This window comes from Mytilus galloprovincialis, chromosome 4, assembly GCF_965363235.1.
Source record: "Mytilus galloprovincialis chromosome 4, xbMytGall1.hap1.1, whole genome shotgun sequence".
In the NCBI taxonomy this organism is placed as follows: Eukaryota; Metazoa; Mollusca; class Bivalvia; order Mytilida; family Mytilidae; genus Mytilus; species Mytilus galloprovincialis.
Genome location: NC_134841.1, coordinates 21,152,154 through 21,164,674, shown reverse-complemented (window position 1 = coordinate 21,164,674; position 12,521 = coordinate 21,152,154). Strand labels below are relative to the sequence as shown.

At 31.0% G+C, this 12,521-nt stretch overlaps 1 protein-coding gene across 1 annotated transcript in view; it reads left to right on the top strand.

Annotated features, from left to right (window-relative positions):
* The window catches only part of LOC143071607 (serine/threonine-protein kinase RIO2-like), a 30,867-nt gene that overhangs the window by 6,645 nt on the left and 11,701 nt on the right, over window positions 1-12,521 (top strand). Inside the window, exons 3-9 of the mRNA XM_076246026.1 lie at window positions 2,528-2,641; window positions 3,202-3,256; window positions 6,153-6,273; window positions 10,236-10,324; window positions 10,740-10,931; window positions 11,274-11,366; window positions 12,145-12,217. Coding sequence (XP_076102141.1) covers window positions 2,528-2,641; window positions 3,202-3,256; window positions 6,153-6,273; window positions 10,236-10,324; window positions 10,740-10,931; window positions 11,274-11,366; window positions 12,145-12,217 — 737 coding nt within the window. The remainder of the gene's footprint in view (window positions 1-2,527; window positions 2,642-3,201; window positions 3,257-6,152; window positions 6,274-10,235; window positions 10,325-10,739; window positions 10,932-11,273; window positions 11,367-12,144; window positions 12,218-12,521) is intronic.

Sequence of the window (12,521 nt, the reverse complement as noted above, 5' to 3'; positions counted from 1 at the left end):
CAGTTCTAACCAGTTTAATCCAGTATTGACAAGTAGATTGTTTACACCACGTGATCGATTTACCTGTTGAGGTTAACCTTGATGATTGGATTTAATCGATGTACATGATTCTCTTGTGTTTTAATTAATTAAGAGATCATATTTTTAATAACAGACTTGTAATAGGGGACAAGCAGACATTTGTTAATGAACTCTATTACGCCAGTCTTTAGTCAAAATAATTTGCCTGTTAGAAATTAATTGTGGAGTTACTTCCCCTGATTTTGCTTATTACAAATAAATGCTCCTCACATATAATTTCTCATTGAAAATTAAAATAAAGTACAAATTGAATGCAAAATTATATTAGAATGTTACATTAAGGATAAAAACTTTCGTAGAACATACCAACAAAAATGTTTTGCAAATTATTTTAGAGAATCATACCTTTATTGATACACAGACTTTTATATTAAATTGGTAGTAATTTTCAAATTGTAATGGTTTTAAAGCTTAATGCCTAAATTTAATAGGAATATAAAGTTTAAAATTACTTTCATATTTGAAATAAAATATTTTTAACTATATATAAATAATTTAAAGTAAAAACTAATATGCATAAGAAAATAAATAATTTGTTGTTGTTAAAAAGAAAAGAAAGTTTTTAATTTACTGAAGATTCTGTATCAAAAATTAATCTTGTTCAAAGTTCATTGTTATGGTCAAATCTAACATGGGGAATGTGTAGTGTAACTACAAGTATTGGGACAAAATGGCTTGATCAAAATATAAGAAGTGACTTTAGTTTAAAGACTAATTGTGCTTTCTTTTCTTTTTCAAAGATATTAAAGTATACAAACTGTTTTATTGATTTACTTTTTCTACCAATAATGTTCTGACCCAAAGTCCATACAACACAGTACCATAGTAAACAAAACAAAGGCAAAAAGGTAATGACAAAAACTAACAAGAAAAAAATAAGCGACACAACGCGACACACAATATTGTAAAATTCATTTCGTCACGCGTTACCCTGGTGCTATCCAAAAATCCTGGGGAGAACACTGTGTATGCGTTTTGCGAGTGGTTTGTCAAAACTAATTCAAAATGCAAATAAAAAGTCAAGAAAATTCTTCAATTTCTAAATCGTTATTATTTCTTCAGACTTTCATGAAAACATAGAATATAACAATCAATCTTAATACAACAGTTAAATAATCAAATAATCAGCGTCAAATACGCTGAAATAGTAATAAATCTCAATAGAATATCAATAGATTGCCAAATTTATAAATGTGAAAACCCCCTAGTTTTAAATAACATTGACTCAGACTCCAGAAAATATCAGTCACGGATTTCACCGTTTTATGATGAAAGATTTGCTGAAAATCTGTAAATAAAATACAAATACGTACTTAGATAAGCTTCCGTTAATTAAATACTCGATCTAAATGGATCCCCAATTTAGAATAAGGCTTTGCTTTCCAAAAAAACATCCCATCAGCTGGGCATTTGAAAAAGCATTCCAAGTTTGTTTTCCAAAGTCACGGATTACGTCAAAACACACCCTTTTCCCGTAAAACCAAATGACTCACTGAGTTTATCTTAATAGGAACTTAAAAAAACTAAATTAATACACAGACTACCATAAGTCAATTCATATAATATATCACACAATATTTACAATATTCAATCAACAATGAACACACATTTAACCGGTTTATTCATGGAATATTTACCATTCATGAAAGGATAACTAGTACACGAAAGTCCATAATGAACTTTGGATAATTTATTAAAACATGTAAAAGTAAGCCTTTCCAAATAACTAAACATTCTCAGGTTTTAGTAATTATAGAAACTAATAAAGTCCAACATGATCACATCAATATCATAGTTTTAAATTGCCACAACTACTTTCACCACTGAATTTTATAGTCAAAACATCGGGGATAATCAAAATACCGGACAACAATCACGTACCGAAATACGATCACAACACAAACACAGGCTGGTGGCTTATGAACATGCTGGTAGAAAAGGTAGGTAAATATAAAAGAGAAGGTGAGAGAATTATGTAAATAAAGACTTGTAGCTTATGAGCATGCTTGTAGAAAAAGTAGGTAAATATAAACAGAGAAGGGTTATTAGAAGCTACAATGTATAGTACAACTACGTTATTTGAAATTTATGTATGTATACTTTCTTGTTATTCTCATTGGCAATCATACCACATCTTCTTTTTTTTATATTTGTAATTTACATTAGGAAAAATATTGAAAACAGAAGGTAGTGCAGGATAATAATTGTAATGATTAGATTAGGAAAAGCCTAGAGGTAACTTAATATTAAAGAAAGTTTTGTTGAAGGGTGAAAACCCTGATTTATACCAATAGTAAGTGAGGCTGAAAATACTTTCCTGAGCATGCATGAAATATTTGCATCAATCAAATAAAGAGTCTGACGCTGTGATTATGATTCGTTGAAATTCTAGTTATTCCTCTTGAAAAATGATTCTTTTATTGATGACTGAATTTGTATTTATCAGCTGAAGGTTACAGACTTACGATAGCTGGTTATGACTATTTAGCATTGAAGGCACTTGCCAGTAGAGAGACTGTATATTCCCTTGGCAATCAGATTGGTGTTGGTAAAGAGTCGGGTAAGAATTAATGCTAGATATGTTTTCTTCGTATTAGAAAATATTTGGGGGAAAATTAAAACATAAAAAATGTATCTTATGAAGCAGTAATAATTTTGGCTGGAGAAATGAATTGTGCAACGCAGTGATATTTGTCACCATTGCTTAAGAAAGTCAGACTTTGGACATAACGAAGACAGTTCCTGCTTGTCGGATCTTTGATGACATTTATCCATCTCATCACCTATCTACCTTACTGTGTTAGTCTTTTTAATAAATTTTAAATGATTTACTTATTTTTATAAAACTTTGATCTGATTTGGAAATTAAGACTTAAAATTTATTTTAGGAACTTGGGACTCTTTAAAGCAATTGTCAAACTGCAAAAAAAAAAAAAAATCAGAAAAATATTTTGGCCTATGTATACCAAAGGCTAAGAAAAATTTTAAATGATACAAAAATTGGAGATATAAATTTTAATATTTGACATTTATCAAAATAATTTGCATAGAATTTGAAATAAAATGTTGCAACTTAACAAGTTCATCTTTATAATTTGATTTCTCCTATTTATTTTACAGATATTTACATAGTAGCAGACAGTGAAGATCATCAGTTTGCAGCTAAATTTCACAGGTATTGTGTTTATATGTAATGTTTTTTTGTGTATTCATTTACCTCAATGAAATTGAGGAAGACTGAATGTTCTTTGCTTGTACATCTGATTTTCTATTTTCTCAAGGGTATCTATCACCAGCCGAGTAGGCAACGCTTCTGTTTTGAAATAAATTATCAATGATATTGTCATGGTTATAAATTAACTGTTTACCAAACTTTTTGAATATTTTTGAAATTCTAAGGATTTTCTTCAGGCAAAGTAGATTACCGTAGCTGTACTAAGGCCAAAATTTCAAAATTTTGTATTCCCATGCTATTCAACTCGTTCTTTATTTGACCTTTGACAATCTGACTCAAGTGTTACTGATAGGTCTTTGTAGACAAAAAAGTGTGTCTAGCGTATAAAATTTAAAGCCTGGTTTCTAAAATGAGTCTATTTACAATCACTGGGTCCATACCACTCTCTGAGGGTATCACTAGCACAGCAGTAAGCACTTCCATCATTCTGGTCTTGTTAACACTCTCACAGGTCTTTTTCATGCCAGATTTTTATAAATCTTATACAATAGGTTTATCAGCAAAATTTCAAACAAGTTTTATAATGGTGGGCGATCCACTTTCTTTAAAAGAGTTATGTCCCTTGGAAAAATTAAATTTATGGAAAAACATTATGTGTCCCAATAATGGTTTCCGTTCTTCTAACTTTATTTGCCTCAACAAAATGTAATGAAACTTGTACCAAATGCTTATCGCCACAAAACACAGATCAAGTTTAAATGTTGGTGGCGTCACTTGTAATATTCTAGTTATGCCTGTGGCAATTATGCCCCAAAATACAAATTGAAAAATTGCTGAATTTTTTGTTTCTGTTTTTATAAGACCACAAAAATTAAAAAAAAAATGGTCGTATATTGGTATCACGTTGTTGTTGTCAGTGTTGTCCAAAGAAGGATGGTTTCAGGATAATAACTTTAGTATGAGTAAATAGACATCAATAAAATTTTAACACAATGTTTGTAACCACCAAAGGAAGGTTGGGATTGATTTTTGGGGTTATGGTCCCAACGGTTTAGAAATTAGTGGCCGTAAACAAGCATTTATCTAGTTTCAGGACAATAAGTTGTGTATTAGTATTTCAATTGCTCTGATATTGTACCACAATGTTTCGTATCATAATGTAGAAGGTTGGGATTTATTTCAAGGGTTATGGGTCAAACAGCCTATGCATTTAGGGCCAAAAAGGGGCCAAAAACAAGCATTTTTGTAGTTTCGGGACAATAACTCATGTATAACTGTATGGATCTATCTGACATTGTACCACAAGGGTTTTTCTGGTTAAAGGACAATTCAGACAATATAAAAGCAGTGTAAGGGAGGTAATGCAATTAAAATTAAAAAATGCTGTTACATATGTAGGACTCAAATCTATAGCGGGTTCCAAATCTATGGCAGATTCCTAATCCATGGCAAATGTGACGTTACAAACGCCAAACAACTCGAATCTATGGCAGATTTTTGTTTTCTCCAAATCTATGGCAGATCTGGGGGAAAGAGTTACATAACGTCACAATTGAATAACGCCATATTTTATCTTCGCCGCCGCTAACGATGGTGGAACCCATAGTTTAGAACACCATTCAAGATGAAGATATTTCCCTGACAACAATTTGCCAGTGGTTTAAAGGAAGATGTGTCCTATTATCCTGAAGAGGGTCAAAATGTGCTGTACCGGTCGATGCCCGCGATGAATAAGAGCATCGCTATTTTAAGTACCGCATATTTTAGAAAAGAAGTTTTAGTAATAGTTTACTCTCTACAGCTGGCACAGTTTATAAAGTGAAAGATAAAATTACTGGATACAAATTTGATTTAAATCGTCATCAAATAATAAAGAAGTGAATAGTATTAACAATATCGCTGAATAAAAAATTGTTTGAAAATTCAAACTGTTCATTTTTATTTTTTACCTTTTTTTTTTATAAAAAGCGGCCTTATTGTTTGTTAAAGGACTTATTAGTTCGTTTAATTAATGGGTTAAACAAGTACCATGCACAGATTAAAAAATATTTATTTTTTACGGAGCACATCATTATTATCCTGAAGTCTGTATTATATAAAAAAGAAGATGTGGTATGTTTATTTCACAAATGTTATAGACGCCGTATATTTCCACTTGCTATCGACAAGTCATGGGTCGAAAATGTACTGCATTGTGTTTTCATTTGCACAAAATTTGTCATAGATTTGGAAATTACAAAACTTGCCATAAATTAGGTTGTAAAAAATCTGCCATAGATTTGAGGTTGCATGACGTCACATTTAACATAGATAAAGAATCTGCCATAGATTTGGAACCCACCATAGATTTGAGTCCTACATATATATGTTTGATTACTTGATTACCTCCCTTACACTGCTTGTTTTCAAAAGTTTCAAGAAGAAATCTTCAATAGCACAGTATTGTGCAATAGATTTGTTAGATCTTTGACCACATTTATTTTGTGACAAAAACCTATATTATGTCAAAAATTTGATCTCAATCCAAATTCAGACAGTATTAAGCTTGAATATTGTGACAAAATTTGGCCCAACTATTCAGGGTTCGACCACTGCGGTTGTATAAAGCTGCGCCCTGCAGAGCACCTGGTCTACCTTTAGTTTGCCTCAACCAAATGTTATGAAACTGATACACAATGCCTAATACCACAACATGCAGGTCAAGTTTGAATTTGGGGATTTTCACTTTTAATGTTCTTGAGAAATGCTCCTTCACAAATATAAAAATTGCTGAATTTTCGTTTCTGTTCTCTAACTTAAGTTTGCCCCAACCAAATGTTATGAAACTTATTTACTGCTGGAAAAAAGCTACCACCAATCAATCAATCAGACCCATTTCATATTTATTTTAATTTAGATTGGGAAGGACTTCATTTAGACAGTTAAAGAACAAGAGAGATTACCATAAACATAGGAACAAGGCATCATGGTTATACCTATCCAGACTGGCAGCCATGAAAGAGTTTGCTTACATGAAGGTAATGGTATACCAAACTTGATGTTATAGGTTTAAATTTATTGATTTTGGAATAAGCAGTTTAGGGGAAATAGATAAAATATAAGAACAATTGAATATATGAGAATTTTTTTTGACCTAATGCATATTTTCTCATTTATGAGAAGAAATCAGTTTTCAAGTGATTTTGATCATCACAGGAGAAATATATGGTTTGTGAAGGTAAAAATTTTGAATTAATGTGAGCGAAGTTTTAAAGTGTAACACTTTCTTTTGATACTATGAAAACCCTTTTTTTTTTATATATTTGATAAAGTTTCAATATATTAAAATATTTTTATACGACCGCAAAATTTGAAAAAATTTTCGTCGTATATTGCTATCACGTTGGCGTCGTCGTCGTCGTCGTCGTCGTCCGAATACTTTTAGTTTTCGCACTCTAACTTTAGTAAAAGTGAATAGAAATCTATGAAATTTTAACACAAGGTTTATGACCACGAAAGGAAGGTTGGGATTGATTTTGGGAGTTTTGGTCCCAACATTTTAGGAATTAGGGGCCAAAAAGGGCCCAAATAAGCATTTTCTTGGTTTTCGCACTATAACTTTAGTTTAAGTAAATAGAAATCTATGAAATTTTGACATAAGGTTTATGAACACAATAGAAAGGTTGGGATTGATTTTGGGAGTTTTGGTTCCAACAGTTTAGGAATTAGGGGCCAAAAAAGGGCCCAAATAAGCATTATTCTTGGTTTTCGCACAATAACTTTAGTTTAAGTAAATAGAAATCAATGAAATTTAAACACAAGGTTTATGACCACAAAAGGAAGGTTGGGATTGATTTTTGAAGTTGAGGTCACAACAGTTTATGAACTAGGGGCCAAAAAGGGGCCCAAATAAGCATTATTTTTGGTTTTTGCACCATAACTTTAGTATAAGTAAATACAAATCTATGAAATTTAAACACAAGGTTTATGACCATAAAAGGAAGGTTGGGTTTGATTTTGGGAGTTTTGGTCCTTACAGTTTAGGAATAAGGGCCCAAAGGGTCCAAAATTGAACTTTGTGTGATTTCATCAAAAATTGAATAATTGGGGTTCTTTGATATGCCGAATCTAACTATGTATGTAGATTCTTAAATTTTGGTCCTGTTTTCAAATTGGTCTACATTAAGATCCAAAGGGTCCAAAATTAAACTTAGTTTGATTTTAACAAAAATTGAATCCTTGGGGTTCTTTGATATGCTGAATTTAAAAATGTACTTAGATTTTTAATTATTGGCCTAGTTTTCAAGTTGGTCCAAATGGGGGTCCAAAATTAAACTTTGTTTGATTTCATCAAAAATTGAATAAATGGGTTCTTTGATATGCCAAATCTAACTGTGTATGTAGATTCTTAATTTGTGGTCCAGTTTTCAAATTGGTCTACGTTAAGGTCCAAAGGGTCCAAAATTAAACTAAGTTTGATTTTAACAAAAATTAAATTCTTGGGCTTATTTGATATGCTTTATCTAAATATGTACTTTGATTTTAGATTATGGGCCCAGTTTTCAAGTTGGTCCAAATCAGGATTCCATATCAAGTATTGTGCAATAGCAAGAAATTTTCAATTGCACAGTATTGCACAATAGCAAGAAATATCTAATTGCACAATATTGTGCAATAGCAATTAATTTTCAATTGGAGTTATCTTTCTTTGTATAGAATAGTAGTTGATAATATATGTTGGAAATTTGCCAGACATGACTATGATGTCATTTTCTATTTTTATTTGCCAATAACTTTATGTAAATAACTTCATTGGAAATTTGCCAATATAAAATGTTGCTGATGAAGCTGTTTTTATACGACCGCAAATTTTGAAAAAATTTTCGTCGTATATTGCTATCATGTTGGCGTCGGCGTCGGCGTCGTCGTCGTCGTCGTCGTCGTCGTCCGAATACTTTTAGTTTTCGCACTCTAACTTTAGTAAAAGTGAATAGAAATCTATGAAATTTTAACACAAGGTTTATGACCATAAAAGGAAGGTTGGTATTGATTTTGGGAGTTTTGGTCCCAACATTTTAGGAATTAGGGGCCAAAAAGGGCCCAAAGAAGCATTTTCTTGGTTTTCGCACCATAACTTTAGTTTAAGTTAATAGAAATCTATGAAATTTTGACACAAGGTTTATGACCACAAAAGAAAGATTGGGATTGATTTTGGGAGTTTTGGTTTCAATAGTTTAGGAATAAGGGGCCAATAAAGGGCCCAAATAAGCATTTTTCTTGGTTTTTGCACAATAACTTTAGTTTAAGTAAATAGAAATCTATGAAATTTAAACACAATGTTTATGACCACAAAAGGAAGGTTGGTATTGATTTTGGGAGTTTAGGACCCAACAGTTTAGGAATTAAGGGCCAAAAAGGGACCCAAATAAGCATTTTTCTTGGTTTTCGCACCATAACGTTAGTATAAGTAAATACAAATCTATGAAATTTAAACACAAGGCTTATGACCATAAAAGGAAGGTTTGTATTGATTTTGGGAGTTTTGGTCCCAACAGTTTAGGAAAAAGGGGCCCAAAGGGTCCAAAATTAAACTTTGTTTGATTTCATCAAAATTGAATAATTGGGGTTCTTTGATATGCCGAATCTAACTGTATATGTAGATTCTCAACTTTTGGTCCCGTTTTCAAATTGGTCTACATTAAGGTCCAAAGGGTCCAAAATTAAACTTAGTTTGATTTTGACAAAAAATGAATCGGTTGGGTTCTTTGATATGTTGAATCTAAAAATGTACTTAGATTCTTGATTATTGAATTTTTTTGGTCCAGTTTTCAAATTGGTCTACATTAAAGTCCAAAGGGTCCAAAATTAAACTAAGTTTGATTTTAACAAAAATTGAATTCTTGGGCCTCTTTGATATGCTGAATCTAAACATGTACTTAGATTTTTGATTATGGGCCCAGTTTTCAAGTTGGTCCAAATCAGGATCTAAAATTATTATATTAAGTATTGTGCAATAGCAAGAAATTTTCAATTGCACAGTATTCAGCAATAGCAAGAAATCTTCAATTGCACAGTATTGTGCAATAGCAAGAAATTTTTAATTGCACAGTATTGGGCAATAGCAAGAAATCTTCAATTGCACAGTATTGTGCAATAGCAAATATTTTCAATTGCACAGTATTGCGCAATAGCAAGAAATATCTAATTGCACAATATTGTGCAATAGCAAGAAATTTTCGAGAATAATGCTTATTATTGTTGCCTTTTGATTATTGATTTTTGATTTTCCTTTTTGAATTTTCCTCGGAGTTCAGTATTTTTGTGTTTTTACTTTTTACTACCAACTGATAAATTAAAACAATCTTTACCATTCAGTGATAACAAGCAGTTTTTTTACATCTTAATATTTTATGATGTATTTAAATGAGTAGTTATTGTTGCAAACTCCATTAGAAATTTGAATTGATATCAGTTTTGAAAAAGGGAAACGGGGATGTGAAAAAAAAGGGGGGGGGGTTAAATTTTTCTCATTTCAGATTTCATAAATAAAAAGAAAATTTCTTCAAACATTTTTTTGAGAGGATTAATATTCAACAGCATAGTGAATTGCTGAAAGGCAAAAAAAACCTTTTAAGTTCATTAGACCACATTCATTCTGTGTCAGAAACCTATGCTGTGTCAACTATTTAATTTTAGATTTAAAAAGTTTGAAGAAGAAATCTTTAATTGATTTGTAAAATCTTGGCATTTGTTTTGTGTAAAAAAAAACCATGTAATGTCAAAAATTTGATCACAATCCAAATTCAGAGCTGTATCATGCTTGAATGTTTTGTCCATACTTACCCCAACTGTTCAGGGTTCGACCTCTGTGGTCGTATAAAGCTGCGCCCTGCGGAGCACCTGGTTATTTTTATTACAGAATATTTCATCACTTCTGTCATCAGATGCTTAAATTATCTTATTGAACTAGAGTTTGAGTTTATAATTCATTGTTTTTTAGGCTTTGTATGACAGAAAATTTCCAGTACCAAAACCAATAGATTTCAACAGACATACTGTTATAATGGAGTTACTAAGTGGACATCCTCTGTAAGTTATTATTTTAGAATTGATGAAAATAAACATATTTAAAGAATTAAGTGTATAAGAAAAAGGCAACATTTGTTGTCTTATTATTGAGCATAAAACTGTAATGCTTAAGTTCACATCTCTGTGTGTAGATCTACAATATTTATCTTCACCTATGAAAATGTGCTAATTTCATCACAACTATCTTTGGTGATACATGGAAATCATCACATTTTTATGTATTTTTCCCATTCTCAACTTATCCATTTAGAAATTATGCCTAACAAACATACAAGGGAAGTAAAATAATGTTGCCTTAGACAGAATACTATCATGGAAGGATAGCAATTGTAATCAAGCTTATAAGCTTTCTGTCATGTTATATGATTTGCTGTTTAGGATATTATTTTAAAATTGAACAACTATCTTTTTACAGGTGTCAAGTTAGAGAATTAGGAGATCCAGCCCAAGTGTACAGTGACTCTATGGAACTAATTGTACGATTAGGGAATTGTGGTGTCATACATGGGGACTTTAATGAGTTTAACTTGATGGTTGATGATGAAGGGAATTTAACCATGTATGATTTTCCACAGATGATATCTACATCACATGCTAATGCAGAATGGTAGGTTTTATTAGACAGGAACATTAAAATCCTTCATACTATCTCGACAAATCTTCTTGCAGTACTGTTGAGTAGATTTTTTCAGGAATTGAAAAGTTCATTATTGTCTTAAAAACATATGCATAAAACAAATTCAGATATTATGCAAAGATGTTTTGTCTTGATAATTTTTAACAGATCAATGGATATTGCTTGTAAATTTTAAACAAAATCGTTTGTTTGTAAGGTATGGTTTAACGTACATTTTACAATTTCAATTTTCATCTCTGTTAATTTCATTAATGGAGACAGCCTTAAAACATTATACATTACATCATGTCTTATAATATATTTATTTGATAGGTACTTCAACAGAGATGTAACTTGTATTAGAGAATTTTTTATAAGAAGATTCAATTATGAAAGTGAACTGTTTCCTACTTTTGCTGATATAAAGTAAGTTTTAGTTATGTGTAAATAATTGGACAGAAACCTAACAACACAAATGAACAAACAAATCAGCGTACATTCTTCAGTGATAGACATGTAATTATCAAATACCATCCTAATGAACCCAGAATATCTTATAAAATAAGTAAGAAAAATTAAACAAATCTAAAAAAAATCTTGGAAAAATTGGAACATTTTAGTCAAGTATGAAACATAATTTCTGTATTCTACTGATGACCTCAACATTACATTAATTGAGTTTGTTTGCATGCTGCGGACATGTCAGTACTGATGGACAATTAAAAATAAACAAAAAAAATGGAAAAAAGTGGTAAAATCAAACTGAAAAATGGACATGATTTTAAAATCAATTGTGTGAAATTATTTTGGGATTTTGGTGTGATTAAAACACCAACCTAGAGTATGTTGCTTTATATGATGTAGTGTGAACATATAGGTTCTTTTTATGCAGGGCAGTTATTTTTTAATTTGCCTTTTCAGAATCTAATGCATAGTGGGTTATATATTCAAAAGCGTACACCAAAACAAAATTTGGAGTATGAACAATGAGATTACCCTTCTGAAAAGGCGAATCAGTTGTGTCAATATAAGTTAAGAGTTCTTGATGGTATTATTGTATCACATACACACACTATCATAATTACATAATTGAATGCCAATTAAGGATTCAGTTATGCCCTTTATTCTAGATTTCTTTTTATTGTATCATAAATATACATTAGATATTTATATAAAAATAATGATTTGATCCATATGATTTCAGGCGTACAGATGATTTGGATGTAGAAGTTGCTGCCAGTGGATATACTAAAGAAATAGCTCAGTCATTTAATGAGGTAAAGTTTAGTGATCTTCTTATGGTGAGGGAATGAATGTGTCTTTACCTATAAGTATAACTTATTTTTGAAAAGACAATTCAAAATAGTTTGACGATCTCTAAAAGTCAGAACGATTTTACTTTGTAATATGTTTTAAACCAAAAGTTTAAGATAGACCTCTACTTTGCAAAGCTTGGTTTTTCTCTGATCTTGGATTAAAGGCTTTTTTTGCATCTGTTGCTCTTTATTACAGTTTTACAGTTTCATCTTCTCCTTTTAAAGTAATGGGTGTTCTCAGCAAGATATTAGAAGATAGATTTAA